Source organism: Castor canadensis, chromosome 9 (genome assembly GCF_047511655.1).
Source record: "Castor canadensis chromosome 9, mCasCan1.hap1v2, whole genome shotgun sequence".
NCBI lineage: Eukaryota > Metazoa > Chordata > Mammalia > Rodentia > Castoridae > Castor > Castor canadensis.
Window position 1 is genome coordinate 151,812,637 of NC_133394.1, and position 27,331 is coordinate 151,839,967.

General features: G+C 54.1%; 1 protein-coding gene across 5 annotated transcripts in view; it reads left to right on the forward strand.

The window, feature by feature from the left end:
* Positions 1–27,331, forward strand: part of Sorcs2 (sortilin related VPS10 domain containing receptor 2) — a 417,324-nt gene that overhangs the window by 358,246 nt on the left and 31,747 nt on the right. For all 5 annotated transcript variants that reach the window (XM_020165343.2, XM_074042674.1, XM_074042675.1 and 2 more), the window contains 5 exons: positions 952–1,041; positions 8,243–8,422; positions 16,378–16,524; positions 20,014–20,116; positions 22,255–22,331. In XM_020165343.2, coding sequence (XP_020020932.1) covers positions 952–1,041; positions 8,243–8,422; positions 16,378–16,524; positions 20,014–20,116; positions 22,255–22,331 — 597 coding nt within the window. The remainder of the gene's footprint in view (positions 1–951; positions 1,042–8,242; positions 8,423–16,377; positions 16,525–20,013; positions 20,117–22,254; positions 22,332–27,331) is intronic.

Below are 27,331 nucleotides of genomic sequence, written 5' to 3' on the forward strand. Positions count from 1 at the left end.
TCATTCAGATCAGAGTGGCCTTGTGCAATACTGGTTCTGGGGACACTGGGTTGGGCAGGAGAGGCACTGGGACTCCAGAGACACCCAGGTTTCACTGCAGGCTGCAGGGCTCTGCACCTCCAAGCCTCGTTTGCGTGGCTCTCCAGAGCCACCCTGAAAAGCTTCTCTGACCTCACCTTGGCCTCACCACCATCTGTTCTCCCTTCTCTACCCTGGTTCTCAGCGGACTGGCGCCTGAGCCAAGATGGGGAACCTCAGCCCTCCAGCCCCACCTCATACCAGCGAAGGGGGACAATGCGACCTCCTGTGGCAGTGCAGAGGCTCACACACAGTAACTGCCTCTGTTCTTGTCTGGTCTAGGCCTCATGTCTCTAGGGAACTTTCCCCAGATGTAGGAAATCCAGTGCTGAAAAAGCATGGGAAAGAGTCCACTGAAGGGCATGCAGGAAGACTCCCCCAGGAGGGTCTTTGAATGATGACTAGGAGTCTACTTCGGGCAGAGCAGGCATGTGTTAGACTGTTGTCAGTGTGACAGAACAACTGCCAGAAACAACTTGAGGGAGGAAGGATTTTTTTGCTCATGGTTGCAGAGGTGTCAGTTCATGACATCAGGAGGGTATAGTAGAGCAGAGCTGCTCACCTCGTGGTGCCCAGGAAGCAGAGAACCTGCGCTGGCAGCTTCTCCCCCTACTTCCCCTTGAACTCCTCCAGTGCCCCAGCCTGTGGGGTGGTGCCACCCACATGCAGGACACGACTTTTCCTGGACACACTCTGCCCAAAGTGGACTCACCAGAGATGCGCTTTGCTAACTTCCTGGCGCTCTCAGTGCCATCAGGGTGACACGCCACGGGCATGAACTCAGTAGAAGGGTCTTTCACCAGCCAAGAACAACGTGCCGTGTTCATTCTGAGGAAATCCAGTCCCTCAAACCCGTGTTTCTCCTCCCGTTAGGCAACGTCTACAAACCGGACGAAGTACTACGTCTCTTACCGTCGCACTGAGTTCGTGCTGATGAAGCTGCCCAAGTACGCATTGCCAAAGGTAAGGGTGTGCGCGGTCCCCAGCCCGTGGCTGGGACCGCCACCTGCCCTGCCTCTCCAGGAAGCAGTGCCAGGCACACAGTGGGTGCTCAGGCCTGGTGCACAGGTGCTCGGGGCCCAGGTCAGGATGGATGTGAACCAGCATGGCTGTGCCTCCTCGGCCATTTGCCCCCCGCCATCTTCACCTCCACCCTTGGATCCCCCTTCCAGTCCAGCCTGCCTTGGGCCCCTGCCTGGCCTCCCCTCCCCTCCTTTGGCCTATCCCTGACTCTGGCTTATGCGATATCTTAGGAGAAATGTCACTTCCTAGTGACTGTCCAGGCCAGGCTCCGTGCTCTGCCCCCTTCTCCTTCCAGACACCAGGGTTAGGGACCCCCTGAACCCCCCCTCCTGTCTGGCATCACCAGGGAATGGGGACAGTCTCTATTTTAATCAGCTCTGCATACCAGCTGCCTATTGAAATACCAGGCACACAGTGGGTGCTCAATTAGTGCTGCTTCCTTCCTTGTGTCCTATCCCTATGGAGATTTCAGACAGGGAACAGCCAGGGCCAGGTGGACAGAGAGATGTATAAAATAATCTGAGTCTTGATTTGTGCTGTGATGGGGACGAGAGGCAGAGACAGTAACAGAGGGTGTGCCTGTGTGTGTGTATGTGTGTGTGTGAGAGAGAGAGAGAGAGAGAGAGAGAATGTATGAGAGTGTGGTGTGTGCATGTGTGGTTGTGGCTGAGTGAGATCAAGAAGCCATGGAAGGCCCCTCTGGGCACATTTCATTTGAAACTCCAAGGTTATCAATAAAGAAGCTTTGGAAAAGCAAGGGGGATAAAACCTTCAGATGGAGGACAGGGCTTGAGCAAAGGCTCTGGGGCAGAGAGGCTAGTGGAGGGCAGTCAGGTGGACAGAAAAGACAGCTGCTTGGGGGGCCTCCAAGTCGAGGGGCCCCAATCTTAATGTCCTTAGGCTCTTGAGCAGCCAGGCTGTGCGCTACAGAACTCTCCTGATAGCCAAATGGGAAAAGTTCATGAGGCCTTTGTTAAACATCTCTAAAAACAGAAAAGAAAAGAAAATGGAAAGGAGGGAAAAGGAGCAAGCTTAGCAGATTAATTCCAAGCCTGGCTGAATGGGTAAATTAAGAGCTAATGGCTTCACTGCAGGCAAAGGCAGGCACCCTGAGGGTGAGGGGCTTCCCAGCACCTGAGGACTTTCCCTCTGCCAGTGACAGCGACCCTGGGGGCTGGGGCAGCAGAAGCTCCTGAGCCTGTGGTCCTGGAGTAGGGAGGGAGAATAGCAGTGGGGAGCAGCCACTCAGTCCCTTCCTATCCCCTACTGACCCTGGGACTGGACCAGCACCTGGTTGGTTCCCATGAGTGACCTCAATGACCTTGAGCAGGCTGGGGCTTTTGGGACCTCCGCCCAGCTGCTCTTCTTCCTCACCCAGCGCAGCCTCATGAACCAGAGTCCTGTCAACAAGTCACACAACCACAACCGGCTAATTGAATTTCCTAACCAGATTTTGTTGTTTTATGGTGAATTTGTCACTCTTGCCTGTTTCCTCCTTGCAAACCACCCCCATCTTTTTTCTTTTCTTATTTTAAATTGCCTAAGTAACAAGAAAAGTAGTGCCTTTGTAAAAACAAGAGTGTTTGGAGCAGAAGGGCCACCCACACACCTCCCTCCCCATCCCTGGTCCTGGCTCCCCACCGGCCCCATGCCAAAGTGACTTTGATGCAGCTGAATCAGGCAGGAACAAGCACCCAGCAGCCTGCGATCTGTGACATTGTATCAGAACTTCCCTAGGACGATACACAGTGTCCACGTTAAGTGGCCACAGAACTCCCACACAGGAGCCTGGACCCTGGTTCACTCAGCCAGGTTCCTCTAGACATTTGGGTGAGTTCCGGTTTTCATGATGGCAGCAGCTCTGCGCCGTGCGGCATTGCTTTGGAGTTTCCTCAGGACAAAGCACAGGAGGCTTCCTGGTGTAAGAATGCAGGTCATCGCGGTGAGGGCGGACGGTTTCCACACAGCACACAGAGTTCTGTGTTTCTTGGGTTTTTCCTTTCCTCTCCTGTGTTGAAGGCTACAACTGATAGCATTTACCTCCCTGGGAAAGCCAGAAGGAGTGGGAAGCTCTCAATGTGTGTTAGTGTCATTTGTTCAAATTGTAATTGTAATGATTTAAAAAAAAAAATACTGAAATTCCCTAATAGAAGAAAAAAATGTTCAAGGCTATATAAACAAAGAAGGAAAAAAACCCAAATGACTCTGAGTCATATAGAAACTCGTAACAGTAAGACCAACGCAGGTTTACGTGGAAGCATCTGTAATGAACTTATTGAAAGTAAAACAGGAATAGAGGGAGTTCTGTTGGGAATGAGCCCCAGGACCCTGTCCCAACCCTGCGCGGCACCTGCGCTGGCTCAGTGTGGCCCAGGTGACTATTTGGAGCTCCAGACTCTGCTCTGAGACCTGCACTGCCCAGGCAGTGACGGCACAGCAAGGTGAATGTCAGCGGTTTCAGCTTAGTCTGGTGGCGTTACCCACGCCCGCCCTCGCCCACTGCGGGCCAATGGGCCCACGTTCCTGGAACTGCTTGCATAAAGCCTGCATAGCCAGCATGGCGATAGGGACCATGTCCTCCAAACAGTGGGACCTGTGCTCCTGTGCAATGGCTGTCCCCATGAGAAGGTGCGGTCAGTAGTGCAGCCACCACCAGCCAAAGCAGCTCCCAGGGACTTAAAGGGCCAGAGCCCATTCTCGGTCCGTTTTATCCCCCCCTTTCTCCTTTGGGAGCCAGACATTTCAGGACTTGTGCATTCAAAAGTAACCGCATACATGGGGGATTTAGGCAGTGATCATGCCTGCCCAGGCAAAAGAAAGGGTGGGTTCTTGGAAGATTTCAGGTTCCCATGCTAGGCTGAGCCTTAGTGCAGAGGCAGACTGTGACAATCCAAAGTAAAAACAGGGGACTGTGTAATTCCAGAGTTATTATATCATTAGATTCAAACATCTAGTTTCAAACAACGACAACAACAAAATCACAGGGCATTCAGAGAATCAATAAAGTGTGACCTAGTCAAAGAAAAACCAGCTGATCAGGGCTAGACATGGTAGTGCATGCCTATAATCTCAACTACTTGGGAAGTGAAAATTGCGAGGATCATGATTCCAGGGTAGCCCAGGTGAAAACATGGTAAGACCCCATCTCAACCAACAACCTCAGTGTGGTACTATGCATCTGTAATCCAAGCTTTATGGGAGGTGTAAGTAGGAGGATCACAGTCTAGGATGGCCCAAGCAAACAAAACAAAACCCTGAGAACCTATCCAAAAAATAACCAAAGCAAAAAGGGCTGGGGGCATGGTTCAAATAAATGGTAGAGCACCTGCCTAACAAGCATAAGGCCCTAAGTTCAAACCCCAGTACCACCAAAAAAAAAAAAAAATGGAAAGAAGGAAGAAGGGAAGGAAGGAGGGAAGGAAGGAAGGAAGGAACCAGCGGGTAGACCTACTACACAAAGACTTAAATACTTAGAGAACTAAAGAAAGACACAAAGAAAATGAATTATGGACAAAAACAGAAAGCATAAAAAGGAGCAAAAAGAAATTCTGGAGCAATAATTGGATAGAAACAAGAATTAGAGGGAGATGCCACTGGAGGCACCAAGCAGATTTGGGCAGGCAGAAGAAAGAGCCAGAGAACCTGAGGACAGCAGAAATGATGGGACCTGAGAGCAGGGAGGAGGAAGGCTGAGGTCACGGCCATGGAGCTCAACGCAGCGCTCGGAGCCGGAAGGAGCAGAGAGGTTGTCTGCAGAAGCCATGATGGCCCAGAGCTTCCCAAAGCCATAAAACACGCGAATGTAAGGGTCCAAAAGGCTGAGGAGCTGCAGGTGTGAGAAGCACAAAGGCGCACACCCCAGGGTGATGCAGGGATGGAGCTGGGGAAGCAGCAAGAGGGCGACTTGTCACATACTAGGGACCCCCGCCGAGATGACCTGCAGATTCTCCATAAACCTGAGGCCAGGGACAGTGAGCCACTATGGCCAAGGTGTCGGAGGAGCAGGAGGGTGTGGGTTCCATGGACTTGAAATAAAGATCTATGGAGGACCTTCTGCGGCCACGCAAATGCTTCTAGACTTTTCTGTATGTGAAGTCTATGAGTTACACACATGACTGCTGCCTGCTCGCCTCTTTCCTCTTTCCCTCTGACAGCCTCATTTCTTCCCTCTTGAGTTAGCGGTCGACACTCCTGGAGGCTTCTCGGTAGCCATTCTGCTCTTCCTCGTAGCATAGCAAACCCACCTTTGAGCTGGTGCCTGGCTTCCCTGCAAACAGGCTGCATTTCTAGCTTCCTGGGCAGCAGCACACCGTCACGGTCCTGAAAATCTGCAGGTGAGATTTGAGGGAGTGGTCACAGGAGACTTCTGAGAACGCGCCACTCCACCGAAGGCCAGCCTTTCTCTTCCTCTTGCTTCCTCCTTCTTGTTGCCTTGCCTGTCAGTGTGATGGCTGGAGCTCTGGCATTCATATTGGGCCATAAGGACAAGGGACATGCAGTGGTGACTTTGTAGGAAGGAGCCGCTGTCCCTGGTGACTTCACAGTGCTTCCACACTGGACATCCAGACTTCTCCCACACACAGGATAAATAGCACCTACCTTCTTTAAGTCACCTTTTCCTCCCTAGTTTTTATTACTGTCAAGCAAACCTGATTCTAACTGATAGCAAATGTTGACACTGTGTTGACATCCTGTAGGTCACACGTATGCGAACATGACACAGATGGTGTAAACATTGTTCCTTGTTTAACAATGGAGTCAAGAACTGTTCCACTTCCTTTCTTAAAAGTGAAAGGAGGAGCAAGAAGAAAGAAAAGGCAGCTTTGTGCCTTTTCTTGTGCATACCGTTTATCGCTCTGATAGGCGAGGATTTTAAACCCACAGCTGTCATGTCAGCATGCGTGACGGGGACGAGCAGCCTCCTCTTGCTGGTGGGAAGGAGTGAACAGAGCCTCTCAGGACAGGAACTTAACGACCTTCAACAAGCACTCTACAAAGTTCCCAGTCTCCCAAAGCAGCAATTTCCCTCTTAGAATTTGTGTTCAGGTTCCAGCAGAGAGGCAGGGACGGTGTCTGGGAACGTTCACGACTACCCTGCAGTAATGTTGGAAGTGCTGAAGTTCCACTCACAGGATGAAAAACGGCACATCCACAAATGGCACATTACGCAGTCATTAAAAAGTGGTGTTTATAAATGACGCTGGGGGCAGAGGAGAATGCTCCGTGTCACGTGGATGGGCAAGCTATAAGCCGCAGAGCATATGAGTCACACTTAGGAAAAATCCCAAACATCCACAACTTAAAATGTTGATACCAGGTCTCTCTGGAGGGCACTGCACACAGCTCCGAGCCACTTTGTACATTCCTGATTCCTGGATTGGAGAAAGCACTTACCAGACTCAGGGCAGCAACATCTGTGTTATTGAGGTCACTGCCACAAATACTGAATCCTGCCTGTGCTGCATCCCGGCTGCCTTCTCAGTATGACAAAAAGGAGCCTCATTTCCCACGCCAACCTGACTGTAGTCTGCACAGTCTGCGCTCTGCCACAGCACGGGCTGGTGGGGCTGGAGAGTGACCGATTCCCTGGTGACAGTGCATCCTGGCCTGTGGCTCTAAGGAGGCAGAATGGCGGAGGGAAGGTGGACAGACAAGAGTGGTGACCAGCCTGCCCCCAACCCCAGGCACTTCCTGTGCATCACCTGGACCCCCACCACCCCTTGTCCCATTTCACAGATGGGATTCGCCAGGCCCTGAGGCTCTGCCATCCTTCCCAATTACAGTCTTCTCATTACCGTCATTTCTGCGGGTCGGATCCATGTCTGTAGACTTAGGGCTCCAGCTTGTGTGGCCGCAGGGCCCCTTGTGTCTGTGGGGTGTGTAATTTGTGCTTCACAATCACACTTCACCTTTCCACAAAGCCGTCTGGACACTCAGCCCAGAGGCCAGGCTGGGCAGGGAGAAGAAGGTCCAGGTGTGAGGCTCAGGAGCCCAGGTCACCCCAAGCGGCCAGCCAGGCAGCTGCTTCTTCACCCTCAGCCGAAGGCTCTGCTGGAGCAGACAGCACAGGGACTCTACCTGCTTCACATAGGAAAACGCTGCCCCCATAAAGTGAGCGCATCCCAAAGGGCAGCAGGTCTGCCTGAAGTGGGGACGGGCCGGATCTGTGGGTGAGGACCAGTGTTCTGATCCGCATCCGTGTCGGCTCCTCCATCCCAGTTCTGTTATCAGAAGGGCTGTATAAGTTTCCAAGTGATCAAAGGCAAAGTCATAGCAGTGGGGAATAAACCAGTTAGGGCTGTGCAGTGGGCTGATCAACACCAGTTCACAGGGCTCACCAGGCTCTCAGCTCCTGCTGAGCGAGAAAGAAAAACAAGAGGCCAAGGTCAAGGTTGGCCAAGGTTTCCTTTTCATTTGATTGGGTTTTTTTTCCTGATTTATAAAGTCTGTAACTGATCCCAGAGACCACTTGCTGAGCCAACACAGAGCTGCCTGATCTACTTGCTCCCAGAAAGGGAAACTGAGGCTCGTTGCCTCAGCTGTTCCTCTTGACACTTTCTGATCACTCATGGGGCTGAGGGCTGGTGTGGGGCTGGCATGAAGGAAGCACAAATGACAGTTCATCTGTCAGGGTGGTGGTGATATCCAGGACAGGGAGCTCTTGCAGATTAATGCAGGAAAACCTCTGCTGAGGTGCATGCAAGGGAGAGTTGATGTCCATGAGGGAGGGCTCACGTCCCCAGGGTTCTGCATCCAGTGCCAGCACACAGCCTGGCACATGGCAGCTGTTTATAAACAGGTGCTGACTTATGCACAGCGACTCTCCTGCCCCTTAGGATGGGAGGGGACCCCAGAGTCACTGTGTGGCAGCTGGACAGATGGACAGGTGGCCTGATGGGCAGTAGGGAGGAGGAAGCAACCCAGGGTTACCTATGGTATGGAGATTTCAGATATTACCCCATTTTCAAGATGTAAAAATGGAGGCCCAGGGAGGTTAAGTGACTTGTCCAAGGCTACAGAGTCCAGTGTGGCAAGGTAGGATACAAATCTAGACCAGCCTGACTCCAAGAGCACAGGCAAGCCACTTCAGCTCACTCAGGCCACCACCTAGCCACCTCTGACACTACTCTTCTCTCTCTAGGACCTACAGATCGTCAGCACAGACGAGAACCAGGTGTTCGTGGCCGTGCAGGAATGGAACCAGGTGGACACCTATAACCTGTACCAGTCAGACCCACGGGGAGTGCACTACTCACTGGTGCTGGAGGACGTGCGTAGCTCACGGCAGGCAGAGGAGAGCGTGGTCATCGACATCCTGGAGGTGGGCCAGGAGACTTCAGGCAGCACGCATGGGGGCGGGGACTACCCTGTGCCCTCTCCCTCCTCTTTCCTATCCCTGCCCCCATGCCCAAGCTCAGGGGTCACAAACATTTTCTGAAGGATGACAATCATTTTAGGTTTTGTGGGCCAAGAGGACATTTGTAGATATTTTTAGAGTGAGAGAGAAAAGGGGCTCTTTTTAATGAAATTCAAAATGTAGCCATCATCTAGTTCAAGTTTGTGTAACGACAAGAGGGAATTCTGGGGGAAACACTTTGTAGAATTGGGCTCAACCTTAGCCATCTTCTGTAAAGCCATTCCTAGCCCCAAAGCAGGCCCTGTCCAGGACTCTGCTGAAGACCACTGTGTCCCAGGGTGGGGGGGCATCTCTCCAGCATCTGTCTTTCGCCTCATTCCTCTTCTATGTCTGTCTGTCTCCTCCATGCTCTGTCTTTCTCCTCTCAGCCCCTCACCATCATCTGTCCTGACTTCCTCCCCAAATTCAGTGCCTAGAGCCTCTGAACCAGGTTGTCTTTACCAATTTGGAGCAGCAGAGTCTCTGCTCCCTCCCTGGAGTCCTGACCTTGCCTGTCTCCCTTGCAAGGCTCTTCCCCAGGCTCCCGGCACCCATGTGGGGACTCTCCATCAGGCAAGAGTGCCCAGGCCCCGTGCCCTGACCCACTGTGTGGACTCCACACACGTCTATCAGACATGCCTACACAGGCCATTACAGGCCCCCTCTGCTCTTGTCAACTCTATAGCCCAGGGGATGGGGGGAGGAGTGTGGGGAAACTGAAGCTCAGAAAAGCAAATGAACCATTCAAACAGTCCCAGGCTGAGCAGGAAAACCAGAGCAAGCCTAATGTTTCTGATCCCAGTTTGGTGGCATCCCCTGAGGATCCTCTTGGTCAGTCAGTGCCCCCAGTCCCTCCCTCATGCCCCACCCTTAGGAAGCCCTAGCCAGTGGTGATGTCCACATTGGCCAAATGGTGCAGGTAGTTGGGTAAGAAAGGCTGGATGGTGGGCATGGCACTCAGGGTCTCTCATCCCTGCCGGAGCTGAGACAGGCACCTGTGGTGGCCCTTGGGAGGACAGTTGAGTTTATCCCTTGTGAGTTGGTGGTGACCTCACAGATATAGGGAGCCTTAAGTGTATCCCTAGCTATCAGCAGCATCAGAAACCATTGTCCCTGGGAAAATGATGGATGTGGTGGCTTATTTATAAAGAGAACTATTTGTCAGGTCTACCTCCCAAGCAGGGTGGTGCAGATGGACCTCCCTGGCCTCACTGCCCTCTGCTGGAATCTGCCCTGAGCTCCCCAGCCCCCCACAAAGCCCATGACTTCAGAATGCCCCCACAGGTGACCAGACGTTGGCACCTCACAGCTGCAGCTTCTGCACCAGGCCAAGGGTAAAGGGTAATGGCGTGGAGGATACCAAGTCTGGGTCTCAGACATGGGAGATGCCCATCTGCTCTGTCCACGGATGTCTGACACACATGGGGTCACAGGCTGGGACCCAACACATACTACCTGCCTTACCTCCGATGAAGCAGTGGCTCTAACCCAGTGTGCCACTGCCTGGGGACACAGTGCAGGGCTGGTGGCCAGCCTGAGGGTAAAGGGGACAGGCAGGGCTTCCTGGAGGAAGGGTGCCGAATGGAGCTGAGGCAGAGCAGAGGCGAGCCAGGGGAGGAGCCAGGATTCCGTAGAGAGGACAGATGGCTCAGATCCAGTCATGAAGACCAGTAGGACAGCAGCAAGGAAGCTCAGGAAGGTCTCGGAAGCCAGGTGCAAGGTAACATCTGCTGCCTGGCTGGCTGCCTCTCCAGTGATATCACCTCTCTGACCCTCCACCCATCAGATGGGGATCACAGGGGGTGAAGACAGTCATAGTTCTGGGTCTCAGCTGCTCGAGTTCCTAGCCAGGTTCTGGTTTGCCTTGCTGAGTGGTCTTAGGCAAGTTACTTACCCTCTCTGTGCTTGGTTCCTCATTGTGAAACTGGATGACAGCGGTTCCTTGTGTTAGGTCTGCTTTGAGAATTCCAGGGCATCCTTCGTACCACACACACAGACCAGCTCTCAGCACCAAGCGAGTGCTTCATGGTTTCTTCACAGGCTCGCCTTTTCTGGGACTAGGGCTAATGCACCAGAAGGTTCTGACACGGCCAGCCCACGAGGGCCAAAATACGTGACTAGCACCATCACTGTCATGGAGATGCTTTGCTCTGAGTCACCGGCCCACCCAGACTCAGGGAAAGAGCACATCTTTGCCAGGCTGCCTGGAGAGGCCAGGACCCTTCCTGGAGCCTCTAAGGGGCCACCCATGCTTTGTCTTTGGACCCTGACCTCCAAGAGAACAAATGCATGTTCCTTCAAGACTCCCAGTTGCCGTCATTTCCAGCAGCCGTGGCCCGTGAGTAAGGCCACGAAGCAGACAGTTAGATGAAGCCATGTGGGTATTTGGAACTGATGCTCAGCCAACGGAAATCCCCACCTCTCTGCCAGGGGAGACTCAGCCAGCAGCTGCTGGTCTCCCTGGGGTGTGAGGGGTCACTCATGGACAAGTGTTTCCACAGACACCTATCCAGATATAAAGCAGCCTTTAAGGGACTAGCGTGAGCACATGCCATGTCCTGCCTGCCTCTGACCGTGGGACAGCATCTCCACCAAGCACGGGTGGACCCCAACCTTCCCAGAGATGTCGGTTCCCCTTTACTCCTGCCTTGGGGCCGCGGAGCCTCTCAGTGCTGCTCTGCCTGGATGGGTTTCATTTACCTCCTTCACTTATTTATTTATTTTTGTTACATGGCTTGTAGAGGCTGAGACTGACCTCCACAGCAAGGCAGAGATGGGTAGAAGAGCCTGGGCACTGAATTCCACCTGGGCCCTTGCAGGCCTTTGGCAGGTGGCTTTGTCCCCTGAGTCTTGGTTGTGTCAACTATAGTGTGCTGAGATCTACCCATGATGAAAGTGGACTGGGGGCCAGTGTTGTCTGCAACTGGCTCCGCAGAAGCTGAACACGCAGAGCTGAGTATCTGGATAGCAGACCCAGGACTCCACAGTGCACAGCTCACCATGGTCCTGTCCCCTGGTCCTCAAGTCAGGTCGGTGCTGCAGAGGCCAAAGCTGTGGACACCACCTCAGTACCTTCTCCGCTACTGGGTATAGCCCCAGAGTGTCCCTAGCCCCCAGAGGCCTAAGGCCTAGAACTGGACACAGAGTCCAGCGTAGCCTTTGTGTCCTAAGAGGGGGCATTAACCCTTCCTCTGCTGGACCTGTGCCTCCCACTGATGCTGCCCAGGCCGAGTTCCCCACCTCTGCCTGGACCACTGGACCATAGGACCGTTCTGCCAGGAGAGACCTCAAAGCTGTCACAAAGAGTCCTTTTCATACTATATGTGAGTTTTGTCCATCACAGGCTGAGCCTAGTGGCAGGCTCGATGCCGTGACTCATCCTCTGGTCACAGGGTTTGTGACTGGTCCACTCACCAGAGCAGAGGGGCCCATCAAAGTCTGCAGACAGCACACACTCCATGCCCCTCTCTGCCTTCCCAGCCTTAAGCAGCCCCTAGCCCTACAGTCTCTGCAGAGGTCTGGGGAGCTCAGGTCATGGAGCCCCAGGGCCCTGCTGGGCCTGGACTTGGTGCCATTTCTCACTATGAAGCTGGATCTGGCTGAAGGAGCCCATTCTTGTCTTGGAGGCTGGAAGGCACAATTCCAGACAGCCTAGGGCCCAGTGGCAGGAAGCAGTGTTCTCAGCAGGGCAGCAGAAGTAGCTGTGATCCTGCAGGCCCTGAGTGACCCCTATCACTCCTGCAGGACCATCCCTGAAGCCTTGTTTGTGCAGACCTGGCAGCTGCCCCCACAGTAGCATCCCACACAGAGGACACAGAAGACACAGGCCACGACGCACAGTTCTGGTTTGCCACATGCGAGGAGCTCCTTTGAAAGCTGGGAGGAAGTTTACAGGGTGATCTGCTTCACTTCTAGTTCCACCTGCCTATGTCCACCAAGCCTGGTAATCCCAAGGAAAATAACGGAGCTCCTGTCCCCTACACCCACCCTCTGACGTCAGCCCCCAAGTCTCTTGAGGTCCAGCTCCAAAGTGTAACTTCAACACCTGACATCTGCAGGAAGCAGAATGATGCCCCGGCAAAGATGTCCATGTTCCCAAGAACCCATGATTATGTCACCTTACGTGGCAAAGGGGTCTCTCCCGGTAGGATTAAAAGCCTTAGCTGAGTGGACCCAACGTGCTCACCAAGGTTTCTAAGTGAAAGAAGGAGGCAGAAGAGGAGGATTGGGGAGATGGAGATGAGGAAGGGGACACGTGTCAAGGAACACAGGTGCCTCTAGAGGAAAAAGGTGAGGAATGGATCCCCCACTGTGGCCTCCAGAAGGACCCAGCCCTGTGGACACCTTGATTTTTAGCCAGTGGGCATGCGTTGGACCCTACAAAGCAAGAGAATAAGTGTGTGTTGTTTTAAGCCACTGGGCCTGTGGCATGGAGCACAGCAGAAGTGGAGCACAAACAGATGCTGACACTTGGAAGTGAGCCGCTGCTGTGTCCTATCTGTAACTGTGGAATTGACCTAGAACTTGGCAGAAGCTAGAAGAATTTCGAGAAGCATGACAGAAAGGTCCTCGATTGCTGAGGACAGTTTGTTAGCAGGAAATGGTCACTAAGGGCTCTGCTGGTGAGGCTCACAAGGAGGCACTGGGCAGCAGAGGGGCTATCCTAGTTACAGAGTGGCAGGGAGCTTGGCCGGAAGCTTTCCAAGAGAACTTGTACATCATGAACTTGGATATTTATCTCAGGAGATTTATGAACAAAGTGTTGACCGTGTGACCCGGTCTCTGCTTTCTGCTCAGAGTACAGTGGGAGAATTGTTAAACAGGAAGGAACCAGGCCTCTTGTCCTGAAACCCCTGCCTATCCAGATCACAAAGGATGCTAAAATTAGGAAAGCAGGTGCTAAAGAAAATGTACCAGGTGTGACCAACTCGCCTTTGATTAAACCTCAGAGAGGTTCAGCAGTTAGAATATTCGCTCAACGTGTCTTTGAAACCATCAGGTATGTGAGTCCCCCCTTCACCATCTCAGCAGAAGCCACAACATAGAGACGGGGTCTCCCAGGAAAGATCTGTGAGGGAGCCTCTTCGGCAGTGGAGCAAATCCCGGTGATATCAGCGGGAGGCCCACTGAGATTCTGAGGCTGTCACACCAGCAGAACACTGCCCTGTGGCCTGCAAGAGACAGAAAGGATGACACACACACACACATACACACACACACACACACACACACACATACCAAAAAAAAAAAAAAAAAACAAACCACGCATCTGGATCCCCAAATTCTACGGGCAGAAAATACTCTGATAGAACTGCTGTGCTGCCCTGCATGGAAAAGCAAGGATGGCCCAGGGGTCGGAGCCAGGGACCACAAACAACTGCTCCCAAACCGAGAGGCCTGGTGGAATTTTCCTGCTGCAGTGCAGAATGACTTGAGAGCAGGTCTCTTTTTGTCTTCCCAACTGTCTCCATTCTGGGGCTGCGGTGTCTGCAACAATTATCCTGTGCCTGCCCCGCATTGTTTTGGAAGCAGATAACTTGTTTCCTCAAGGATCCTCAAGGATCCAAATTGGATTATACCTAGCGCTCACCCATTTGGATGGTTTTATTTGTTGATTGCGGATGGATTGCTTGATTTTGGGGGTACTGCAGAGTTGAACACAGGGCCTTGCACTTGCTAGGCAGGTGCTCTACCACTTGAACCACACTGCCAGGCCTTTTTGCACTGGTCATTTTTGAGATAGGGTCTTGCTTTATTCCTGGGCTGGCCTGGACCACAGTTTTCCTATTTGTGCCTCCCTGTGTTGGTGGGATGACAGGCGTGTGCCACCATGGCCAGCCATTGGTTGAGGTAGGGGTCTTACAAACTTTTTGCCCAGACTATCCTTGAATCACATCCTCCTGATCTCAGCCTCACAAGTAGCTGGGATTACAGGCATGAGCCACTACACCCAGCATTTGGATGGTTCAGATTATGAGGTGATGAAAGTTAGTGGAGATATTTTTTGTCTTTGAATTAATGCTGTAAGTAATGACCACCCAAGACGGGGTGAATGTATTTCAGATGAAGGACTCATCTTTGGGGGTCAGAGGGTGGACTTTGCTAGGTAGAATGATGTCCCCCTCAAAAATATCTACTTCCTAATTCCCAGAACCAGGATTATGTTGCATATCATCATGAAGGGGAAATAAGAGGAGGACGGCAGATAGGGAGACTACTGTGGGTCACCTGAATGGACCCCATGTAACCCTGAGAGTCCTGAGGAGGGAGGCAGAAGATGGTTAGAGAGAGAAAGATGATGGTCAGAGAGGTACAATACTACTGACTTTGAAGATGATGAAAGGATCCAGAAGACAAAGAATGTAGGAGACTTCTAGAGGCTGGAATAAGTGAGGAATGGGATTCTCTCTGCAGCCTCCAGAGATGAATGCAATTCTACTGACCCTTGATTAGATCAGGCACCTGTGTGAGAGTACTGACCTCTGGAACTCTAAGATAATAACTGTGATATTTTGACAGTGATAGGAAAACAATATGCCATCCCTCCATTTGTCTACCCATCCATCCATCCATCCATCCATGCATCCCTCCATGCATCCACCCATCCATCTATCCATTCCTCCATTCATCCAGCCACCCATCCACCCACACATCCATGCACTCACCCATCCATCCATGTGACCTTCCATCCACCCTTCCATCCACCTATCTACCCATCTGTCCATCATCCATCCTTTCACCCATTCATCAGTACATCCCTCCATGCATCTACCCATCCATCTATCCATTGCTCCATCCATCCATCCATCCACCCACCCCTCTATCCATCCTCCCATCCATCCACCCATCCACCACCTATCCACTCATCCATCCATCTACCCACCCACCCACCCATCCATCCACTCACCCACCCATCCATCCACTCCCCCACCCACCCACCCATGTATCCATCCTTCTATCCACCCATCCATCCATCCATCCATCCACCCCCCTGTCTACCCCCCATCTTTCCATCCACACATCTCTCTATGCACTGGACCATCCGCCCATCAAACCATCCATCCACCCCTGTCCTCCGTGCCAGCACACTCGAGGGGAGTAACGGCACTGACAAATGCCGCCATGGTGTATACAGAGGAGCAGAGGCAGCCTCTGCCTGTGGGGGCTTAGATGAAAGGGGTCTTCCTGTGCCTGTCACACCACACTAGCAGCTTCCAATAGATGTAGGTCTGAGTCATGCGATGCAATAAGGAACTTGTAGAACAGGGCATCTCTGTGACAGAGCCATTCGGTTGTCCTCGGTGTCATTGCTAGCACCTGTACATTTCTTGTGGCCAGCACGCCCTGGGCCTCGTAGGGCCCTTGAGAAAAGAAGCAAGGAAGTTAGAATGGAGTCCCACCCAGAGCATGCAGGCATGAACTCCCCACCCAGTCATTTTCCCAGCAGGGGGTGGGGTGGGGGGCGTTGAGCTAAGGGGTCCCTAGAGAAAAGCCCAGAAGCAATTCCATTGGCACAGGACCCAGGGGTCTGACAGAAACAGGAAGTAAGGGGATATCAAGTTCTGGGAAAGGACGTGAGGACTTAGCTGCATGGGCAGGTCAGGGGAACCTGGTGGTCAGAGGTCCTGGAAGGGGAGTTCATCATCACACAGGTCACTCAGGCCTCAGAGCAGAGAGAGCCAGCTTCCTTCAAATTCTGGCCTCCAACCATTGTCCCCAGGCCCCATTTGCCTCTGGCATGTCCCTGTCTGCAGGGCTGCAGGGCTGCAGTGAGGGTGAGGCTGTGCGCAGAGTGCTCAACACAGGACTGGCGTGGGGAGGAAGGACACAGTCCTCAGAGAGCTCAGGTGGGCTTCACTGTCCTTCTTGTGTTGTCCCAGGTCCGAGGAGTGAAAGGCGTCTTCCTGGCAAACCAAAAGGTTGATGGAAAGGTGACAACACTCATCACTTACAACAAGGGCCGTGACTGGGATTACCTGAGGCCACCCAGCACCGACATGAATGGGAAACCCACCAACTGCCAGCCGGTAGGTGCCCTGCCCACGTCGTTTGTCACTCAGGTGATGCAGACATCACTGCTGGGCTCCATATGAGACATGGAGCCACCTATTTCTGCTGGGCACGCAGGAGGGGCACAGAGAGGGAGGCATGTCCACTGGTTTTTGCCATGGGGCTGCTATGTGAACCACCCGACACAGCAGCCACTTATTCTCACTGGGGCAGCTTGGCAGGCAGCTCACTGGCCTTGGCTGGGCTCCATGTCTGGGAGTCACTGACTTGGGCTGGCGTTGGATTTCTTAGTCTTGCTTCTTGCTCCAGGGCCCAGCACAGGCATGGTCCCGTGGTGCTAGCAGACATTCAAGGGGGTGTAGGAACAAGCAAAGGCCTGCCAAGCCTGCTTCTGTTGCATCAGCTAGAACTTACTGGGCAATGTTGAGGACCAGAGAAGGATACTCTGCCTTTGGACGTAAGGGGCAGAGAACGATGTTTGCCATCAAAGGCAGTGTTTGTTCCCACAACAGCAGGCAGCCAAGTGTCCTGAGCTCTAAGGCTGCCCCATTGTCCCAGAGCTGCCCTGTGCACGAACACAGCCCAGGCTGCCCTAGGTCCTTGGTTGCCTAAAGCAGGAAGGTCCCAAACAGGCTGGGACTCCTGGAGCCCTTGTGGCCGCCTGGGAGCTCAGGTGGGGTGTAGCTGTGCTGATGAGGGTGGGAAGACAGCTCAAGGGCTCCCGTGAGCCCTTGCACTCAGTGCAAGGGAGGAAGAGGTCGAACAGGCCATGACAGTGTGGCCCGGCTTCATCCTGCCCCCTCCCCTGTGGGACCTTGCCTGCCATGGGCAAGTCACCAGCAACAGCATCCCTGGCCCTTGCCCAGCACTGGGCACTTGATGGGACCCACGGAGAATGGCAGTCTCATTTACCCTACTGACTGTCATCGTGATAATGATGCAGGAAGCGAGGAGGAGTCCTGGCCCAGCGCAGGCAGAAAAGGAAAAGCACTTCCCTTCCTTTGCGGACTGGGCCTCCTTCCCACATTATCCCTAAAGCCTAAATTACCCCTTCCCTCTTTCTCATCCAGCAAACTCCTACTGACACCTGAAAACCCTACTCATATCCACTCCACTTCACTGAGAAGCATACTGGCTTCTCTGTTTCTCTCTGTCAACTGTAAGCGCCTCGAGGCATGGACCACACACTGGGAACACCTGGACCCATCCGTCACTCTGCCTCAGTTTCCTCATGTGTAAAACTGAAAGAACAACTGTACCTATTTTATGGGGTTTTGTCCAACAAATCTGCATGAGCACCTCTGTGTGCCTGGTCTGGGTGTTCAGATACATAAATAAGACCAAATGATCCCGCTGTGGCTGGACTCGCCTGACACTCAGCAGTACTCGGGAAGTGATAGGCCCCTGTCTCCACCAGCCACAGCCTGGGCTGACAAGGGCTAGCATATTGAAACTATTGTGGCAAATCAGCTCCTCTTTCATCCAAACCCACGACCTTGACCTTAAGTGCCAGGGTGAGGCTCTGGCCTCCAGGGTAGCAGCCTCACCTGGAAAGGGATGGGCATGCTCTCCGAGCCCAGACTGAGCCCTGACTGCACCTCACCCTGGGCCGTGCCCCTCCCATAGAGAATGGAGGGTCCTAACACCTGTCCACCTGTGTGGGGAATTCACCACCTGCTGTTGGTCAAAACCCTGCCGAGACCAGAATTGCTGCGAAAGGGCTAATTTTTGTATCACCATCTGGAAAGTTAAGCCACATTAATCTGTCAAAGCAAGTTTTTGCTAAGAATACATTCTTGTCTGCAATTACGCAGCTCAGTGAGGAGATAACTTTTGTGAGACTTATGTTCTGGCCTTAAAGAAATAAGAAGAGGAGTGAACTGGCAAGTGTGTGGCTCCAGGCAGGCTTTCAGGGTGTCAGCACAAAGCAAATGGAGAACAGGGTACCTTGGGAGCCAGTGGGCCACCAAAGATGCCAAATGAGGGTTTCCTACCTGTGTGGAGGTGGCATCCATCCAGAAGGGGAAAATGCAGGGACTGGACAGGAACTCACTCCCAGGACCCACCTTCCTGTTGGTGTAGGTCACTTGGTCACACAGCTGCTCAGCACATGGGCAAACTGTGTGTGAGGGCTTGTTTCTCACCGTGAGATAGTTCTGCTTATGGCAGAAATGTATGAAGACAGATGAGTTCTGACTGTCCCACCACTAAGAAATGACAATAATTGGTGCCTTTCCTGACCATCTCACACTCTGAAGTCATCATGGGGCCCTGAGGCTGGCTGGATTTTCAGCTCCATTTTTATCTTCCTCTTGGGTCACAAATCTTTCCCCAGGCCCTCTGGCTGGCTTGAGTGGGGACGTCTCCTTCCAGCAATGGGGAATTGAGGGATGGTCCCACAGTTGAGTGGTTAGGGACATCTGTTCTACCATGGTAAATCTTCCCTGGAAAGTGGTTTTGAACCTGTTGGTATCTGGGATTCAGTAGAAACCCATGCACTTGGTCATCTTAATGATGAACTGGTGATCCACATGGGTAAGGTATGGCCCCTTGCCTTCCATCCATCTCCAACAATTTGCTGGACACTTCTGTAGTGTGCCCACCAATTCCTGCATGCAGAAGGGGACAAGAAGGGGAACTCTGGGGATAGTGAGGGCCTCCTCCACCTCACAGCCTGCCATGCCTGCAGGTACCTGGGTTCACCTGGGTCAGGACCACTCAGCACTGACTCCTGGCTCCAGCCTGCCCTTGGGTCTCCAGCCCTCACCCTGGGCGGCCTCAGAGGACCCCTCCATTTCCACGCATACACCCTAAGGGGAGCCTGGCATGGCACAATGGGACCATAGAAAGGGCTGATGTCAGCCAGGAGACCAGCTGTGGGCTTAGACACTGCTGGCCCCACTGGCCCCCCAGTAGCCTGAGGGCACCAAGCAGGGCTGTGTCTTAGTGACATATGGTGACACACTGCTCTGGAATCTGTGATGTCCCCACCAAGGCTCCTTCTGGTCAGAACTTCCTTTTGAGCAGGGAAGGCCAGGCCTGCCATAGGTCACAGGGCTCCTGCCATTGCACCCCTCCTCTCTGTTTGGCCTGTGGGGTGGGTGGAAGCAGATGGCCATGTCTACCCTCAGGCCATGACTCCAGCTGCTAAGAAGTCAGGTATGACCCACATCTCTGGGTTTAAGTGGAGCCCCTGCATGGGGCTTCTCCTCCAGAGGACACAGGGACTGTGAGGCCCTGCATGGAGCTGGCCAAGTCCGGGATGCCTCGTGGTCCCCACGCCACTTGCACCACCCCAAGCTACCAGGCAGCAACTATTGGAGCTGTCCTTGTCCTTTCTGCCCTTTGCCCAAGAGTCAGCCTCAGCGCCTGCTTCTCACCCTCCATCCACTCCTCGAAGACACCTTTGGCCCTGCCTTCTCCCCACAAAGCCACAGGGTTGGCTCTGACTTTTGTAGGGTGCTTCTGGCCCATGCTGATCATGCTTTCCTCTCTCCTCCCCACAGCCGGACTGCCGCCTGCACCTGCACCTGCGCTGGGCAGACAACCCCTACGTGTCGGGCACCGTGCACACTAAGGACACTGCTCCTGGCCTCATCATGGGTGCAGGTGGGTGCCTTACAGCCTGCAGGAAGCTCCCTTTCCATGGCCGAAGATCGGTAGCCATGGATCGGATCATGGTGTGTCCAGTAGGGGAGTGCTACAGCCCCTTCATGTGACTCAGTTCCCCTGGAAAACTCTGAGGGTGAAGGTGCGATGAATATATGATCAATGTGTTGGTTGAGTGGATGGGTGGATGGATGGATGGGTGGATGGATGGATGGGTGGATGGGTGGGTGGGTGGATGGATGGGTGGGTGGATGGATGGTTGGGTGGATGGGTGGATGGGTGGATGGATGGATGGGTGGGTGGATGGATGGGTGGATGGATGGGTGGGTGGATGGATGGGTGGGTGGATGGATGGGTGGGTGGATGGATGGATGGGTGGATGGGTGGATGGGTGGATGGGTGGATGGGTGGATGGATGGATGGATGGGTGGGTGGATGGATGGATGGATGGATGGGTGGATGGATGGATGGGTGGATGGGTGGATGGATGGATGGGTGGATGGGTGGGTGGATGGATGGGTGGATGGATGGGTGGGTGGATGGATGGGTGGGTGGATGGATGGATGGGTGGATGGGTGGATGGATGGATGGGTGGATGGGTGGATGGATGGATGGATGGGTGGGTGGATGGATGGATGGATGGATGGATGGGTGGATGGATGGATGGGTGGATGGGTGGATGGATGGATGGATGGATGGGTGGATGGATGGATGGATGGATGGATGAGTGGATAGATGAATAGGTAGATGGAAGGGTGAATGCTTATATATAGATGGATGGGTAAATGTATAAATACAAGTAAATGGAGGGATAAGTGGATGGATGATGGGTGCTTGGATAGGTGGATGCACAGATGTACGTATGGACAGATGGATATATGGATGCATGGATGGATGGATATATGGATGGAAGAGTGGGTGGATGTGTGGCTGGGTAGATGCATGGATGGATGAGTAGATGATAAATCAAACACTCTGTGTCTGCTTAGAACTTACCTAAATCATGTATTTGAGGGCAATACATCCTCTGGAAGTTTCCAATGACATCTAGATTTGACTCTGAAAACAATATTTCTGTGAAGGTTGCATGAATAAGGCTTCACATAACAAGTTATGGTCCCCAGCACTGCAAAAACAGCAAACAAAAAACAAAAAACAGTGATAAGCAGTACACTCCCCTGACCTCTGGCACTCCATAAAAGTCCAGGGTGGCTTAAATATCATTGTTACATCACTGAGGAGGTGGACCCCTGGTCTCTGCCATGACCAGAGGGTGCAGTGGAGGCCAAGTTGAGTTCTTCAGAAAATCCCTTAGTTCCTGATCATTACAGAGTGCTGTAGACAGCAGGCCAGGTCCAACTCCTAAAGGGGCCATGACTGCCCTGTATTGCAACTTCACAGAACTGTGCTCTTATGGGTGGCCACTGTCCCTCTGTAGGAGCCCATTTGTGCTGGCTGCTCCTCTGTGAGATGGGGTTGACCTGGATCCTGGGTAGGAGCTCCTCCCATCTGACATTTCACTTGAGTCCCCTGAGAGTAGCCAGCAAGGCTGTACAGGGACTCAGGTGGGGGCCAAGACTGAGGTGCAGCCTAGCTGGCTCAGTGCCCTTCACCCCGTCCTTCTGAGCAGCCCCCAGCAGTGTCTGGTGACCTCCTGTCCTTCCACCTGCACATCCCAGGCTTCTTCCCTGGCCCTCCCCCCCCACCCCGTGCTCAGTCTCTGGGGAGTTATCTGCAAACGTAACCACCCACGTCCAGCCCTTTGGCTACCCCTGAGTCCAGGGCCCACCTGGCCGATGTCCTCTCCGGCACTTCCCTGACTACCGCACCACGCTTCTTACTCCTGAGTGATGCCCATGGATCTCCTGAAGGGCTCGAGATTCCATGGCTGGGTCCGCCTGGGTCTGGCTCTCTGGGCAAGGTTGAGCCTTCATTGCTCAGAGGGACAGGGCCCAAGCCCAGAAACCACATCAGGGACACTGTCAGAAGAGAAAGGTGGAGTGGGACAAAGACGGTTCTGATAGTGGAGATATAGGCCGAGGGCACGGGGAACCCTCATCAGGTTTTTCTGACCATGGTAAAGCGGGGGAAGTTGACTGAGCCCAACAGCAACACTGCCCCTCTTTCTTCTGGGCCAGGTAACCTGGGCTCGCAGCTGGTGGAGTATAAGGAAGAAATGTACATTACGTCAGACTGCGGACACACCTGGCGGCAGGTAAGGTGGCAGAAGGTGCCTGGGCCCCATCCCACACCTGACTCCATGGGACTCCAAGGTCAGGCACCTGTTCTGCCATCCCTTCCACTCCCAGGGACTCTGATCCAGGGTCCTCACTTTCCCACCAGCCTGAGTGGCCAGGCCAGGGTTCCCACAGCCAAGAGCAAGGAGCCAGCCCTGCGTGCGCTCAAGTGTCCTGTCATTCTGTGGCCACAGACAGGTGTTACAGATCTAAGAAGCACTTCCCATATTCAGATGTGTCACCGGGATATCTGAGGGAAGGGAATTGGGCAGGTGGAGGGCCCAGCCAGAGGCCAGGAGATGAGGCCACTGTGACCCCTAGGATCCAGCAGGGTGAATAGGTGACAAGGACATGAGGAAAAGCAAGCTGGAAGCCATGGGGAGCCCAGGACGAATCCCAGGGTGCTATGGCCCAAGATGAGGAAGGAAAGGAAAGGAAGAGAGAATGGGCAGGTGCCATCCTTCTCAGCAGCAAGACCCATGCCAGCTCCTCTGCTCCACGCAGCCCCTACACGGAGCCCCACATGAAGGTCAGAGGCCCAGGCTGGGAAGGACACTTGCTGCCAGTGTCCTGTAGGGCACAGGAATAGTGAGGTTGAGGAAGGCAGGGCTGCCACCTTGGTGGCAGGGCCAGGATCCCACTATCATGTCCCTCAGGAGGCCCCACCATGGGACACTTGCTGTCCTTCCAGAGGTGGGGAGGGACTCCTGGTCTGTCATCTTATCAGAGTGGCAATGTCTGCCTTACGAGTTGAGCATCCTTGTGCCTCCTCTGGACCACGAGTCTGCTCCCGGCTGTGCGCTCCAAGTAGGCCCCCTGGGATGCCCGGGACACCAGGACACACACTTGCTTGTGCCAAACCCACCAAACTCACCTGTACTGTGGCTGAGGTGTGGTGTCTCCTAGTAACACGCAAAAGAAAGGAATTTTGAAAAGGGCAGAAGAGATTTATTGTGTTATAATATTTCTATTCCACTGAAACTGGCAAAGTGTGACTGAGGTTCTTAAAGATTACTGACTATCCATTTCCCATGAGTCCCCACCAGGCCAGGCAGGCGGGGGGCAGCAGAAGTGCCCTCACTTTGTGGAAACCGATGGTCAGATACTCAGGGTGGTCCCTTGGTTTCACACTTGGGGGCATCAGAACCGACTGGGAGGATGTCTGTGCCATGCAGAGCCAGGGCCTGGCTTTGCTCCTGTTCCCTGAGCTGGTGACAGTGGGGTGCAGGGTGCAGGGCGGGTGTCTGGGGAGCAGAAGTGGGGCCTCAGAGGTACTCATGTGTGCTCAGGTGTTCTCACTCATGTGTGCGTGTGTCAGGGCAGGGAGAGAGACCATACTGGGTCTGAGGGTTTGTCCAGGAAGAGTGGCTGTCCTGGCAGAGGACAGAGTGGCCAAGGCACAGAAGGCAGGCAGTGAACTCAGAGGCCTTTCTATCCTGGCCAGAGGGGCAGGGACGTGTCAAGATGTGCCAGAGAGTGGCTGAGAACGTCGGTGACAAAGGGCAGAGTCCACATAATCTTTAACAACGGGAGCTCCCTAACTCACAATGGGAGTCACAGAGGACATCCAGGGGCCCCGGGGGACTCGGAGGAGAGGAAAGAGGGAAAGGACCCACTGAGGCACAGAGAGCCCCAGCCGTGGTGTGGCAGACTCTGCAATCCTGCTGGTAGGGTTTAGAAGACCCCAGGGCCTCCTTTTACCTGAAACTAAAGCACCTGGGAGTGAAGGTTCTTTTTCAGGGGCCCCTGGGGTGGCTCCTCAGCACCCCTTCCATCTTCCCGATGGGCAGATGTGACAAGGCCCCCGGCCTGTCCTGGAGGGAGGAAAGTGTGGGACCAGTGTCCAAGTCCCTGTGCTGGAGTCCTGGTGGTCCACATGGTCCGTTCTCTCCCCAGAGGGAAGACAGACTCCAGAGCGCTCGGGCTGAGACCCAGGCCCAGCTCCTCAGCAGCTGGTCTCCCCCAGATCCTGAAAGGCTGCTGAGCAGGCCCTGTGGGCAGAAGCATGGCTTCTCTCCAGGACGACAGGGCTTTGAGGAGCCCACGCGTGGGGAGGGGAGGAGGACATGGGCTATGAACTGCCTCAGAGGTGGCCTCTCGGGACGCAGTGCAGCTCCAGCCACCCAGGGGTCCAGTGCGCACATTCTTGGTGAGGGACCCAGCTCTGGAGTGCAAGAAGCTTGCTATTTCTGGGAGGAGAAGGCCTTTGCTTGGGACCTCAACGTCCTTAAGCACTGTGGCCCCCGTCCTGCTGCTCTCCACTTAGATTTTCTCACCTCCTCCCCCTGTGAGCCTCTCTCAGGGCTGCCTGCTCGCTCTAGTTGGAGTTTCACTGGAATGCGACATATCTGTCCCAAAAACTGGCCGGGATCCTGCGCTGTGGCAGGACCAGTACTGAGCACGGGGCTGAAAATGGATGATGACAGGGCCCCACTATCATCCATTCTGTTTTACTACAAGTGGATCCTGGAGTCAAGTGACTTTATAAAGAAAAAAAGGTTTATTCGGCTCTCAACTGGGCTCTGGTGGGGACCTCACGGCAGATGGTTGAATGTGAGCGAGATCTCACTGACAAACAGGATTCTAGAGAGTCATGCAGGGCTCAGGCTACTCTTTAAAAAACTCACTCTCAAGAGAGCCCCTGGGTCCCCCAGGTCACCTTAGTCCCTTCCTAGGGTTGGGCCTCCAGTGACCTGCAGTGCACAAGGCCCCCGCCTTGAAGGCTCCACACCATCTCCTAGCACCCCACCCAGTGGGGACCAAGCTTCCAACACACAGACCCTTGGGGGACAAGACGCACAGGAACCACAGCAGTGCCATTCCCTGGCGTGGCCATGGTTGGGTAGTCTCTGTGCAGATGGTGGCATCCTTGCAGTCTATCCCTGTGCTGTGCATTCTTGAGGGCCAGGCCTGCATCTGTCCCAGCACCCCAACAAAGAGGAGCTGCCACACTGGATCTGCTGGATGGATGGAAAGTAGGGAGAGAATTGTGTAAAATTATTCCTCATCTGCATCTGTGACACCCTAAAATCTGTTGGTCATCACCTCCCATGTCCAGGAAACTCTATCTCTGTTAATCTAGCCTGAAGCAGCGTTTGGCACAGAGCACACTGGGCACACTGGCTTTTCTGTCCCCCCTGCAGCCGGCCAGGGAGCCAGCGAGAACACCCAGGCTTCAGTTATATCGAGGGACTTCTCCATTAATGCCTAGAGCCCCCACTCCAACCTGTGACTTGTCACTCCCAAGACAAGCCCTGATGCTAAGTGTGTCCCTGCTCGTGATGAGGGAGGCACACTTGTGGAAGGAGCAGGGATTGGGGTCAGAGACCTGGGGTCTGTCAGCTACCAGCTGTGTGGCCTCAGGCAAGTCACTGAGTGTCTCTGTACCTCGGCTGTCTGTGGAAAGTGGTGGATGGCCCCTCAGTGCAGCTGCCATTAAGGAAGACGCTGTACCCAGCAGTAGCGGCCACCAGGCTGGCTCTGCCTGTCCTCCCCTCGCCCCACTTGCACGCAGGGTTGAAAGTGCAGCTCACAGATCCCAGCCCTGGCAGGCCCTGGGCAGAGTTGGTCACATCTCCAGAGCACCTGGAGCCAGCCTCACCTGACCACGTCTCTAGTGTGAAGTCCCTGCCCTATCCTGCAGCCCATCACCCCAGCAGAGAGGTGCCCTGGACCTGAAGACCCCCACAGTAGACAGGAAGGGGGGAGGGAGCAGGGCTTGGGGACACATTCCTTGCGCTCCACCACTTTCCATAAGGGGCCTGAGCCACACGTGCTCATGGAGAATGTCTATAAGCAGTGGGAAATGACAGCGAGATTGCAGTAACAACACAGAGAAATCTGGGGTGTACTTGGGCCTGGAAGCAGCATTTGCAAAGGTCCTGGGGCACATTCAGACAAGAAGCCAGAGTGGCTGGTGGGGAGAGGATGGGAAACCAGTGGGTGGAGATTGTTCCTGCAGTCCTGAAAGCAGGGAAGAATTTGGACTTGATTCTGAGGACTTTAGGGGCCACTGGAAGATTCTTTGGGGTGGGGTGGGGGTGGGACAAACCGGACACCTGGAGATCTTGGCCTGGAGGCCCGTGCTAACTGTGGAAGCTCCGTGCTGCTGAGATGTGGGGCTCTGCCCAGAGCCCTCCCCGGTGGCTGCTTCTGGCTCTGTTCAAAGTCAGACGGAGACGGCAGGGGCAGAGGAGGGGTGGCCACGCTTTTCTGTGTCACTCCCCCTGCTGTCATGTTACCAGGACCACCCTCCCTGGAGCCGAGGGCGTTCCTGCTCTGGCGGGCAGGTGCACACTCAGCCCCATGGGTCACCCCGCCACCCTGGAGCGGGGGCTGCATCTATATCTCCAGTACTGTGCACAGTGTCCATCCCTTGCTGGCCCAGGGGCGGCCTCCCCGTGTCACAAGGCTGGCACTGGCAGAAATACCCACTGTTCACCGCCCACAGAGGGCTCAGCCAGGCCCTCTGTTCCCGGAGAGACCCGAGGATGCTGACACGCAGGAGGGGAGACGCTGGTGGCTCTTCTGACCCTTCTGAGCCCCGAGTTCCTCTGTAGGCCTTGGATCTACAGAGGGCATGGTGGAAGTGTGTTGGGTCATTCCTGGAGGAGAGGTGGGGACCAAGTGGCCCAGGACACTGGACCACTCACTAGGTGACATCTGGAGCCACATGTGCATGTCCACTGAAAAGCCAGCAGGCCCCGGTATCCGTCTGTGACCTAGGGGTCATGCCTGGCCCCACCACTCCTAGATCTGAGGCCTTAGCTTGTCCTCTTGGCTTTCACCCTCTGTGTCCTCTTCTGGGAAATGGGGCCTCACTCCAGGGTGCTGGCAGACAAGTGACACCAACACAGGTGTCACTCTAGGGCAGGCCCTGTTGTCCCCTGAAGCTCAGAGGCCATTCATCCATTGCACACACTGCCAGGCTCTGAGCTGAGCCGTGAGGGGCACAGAGAGAGCTGGGGACAGCCTGCCT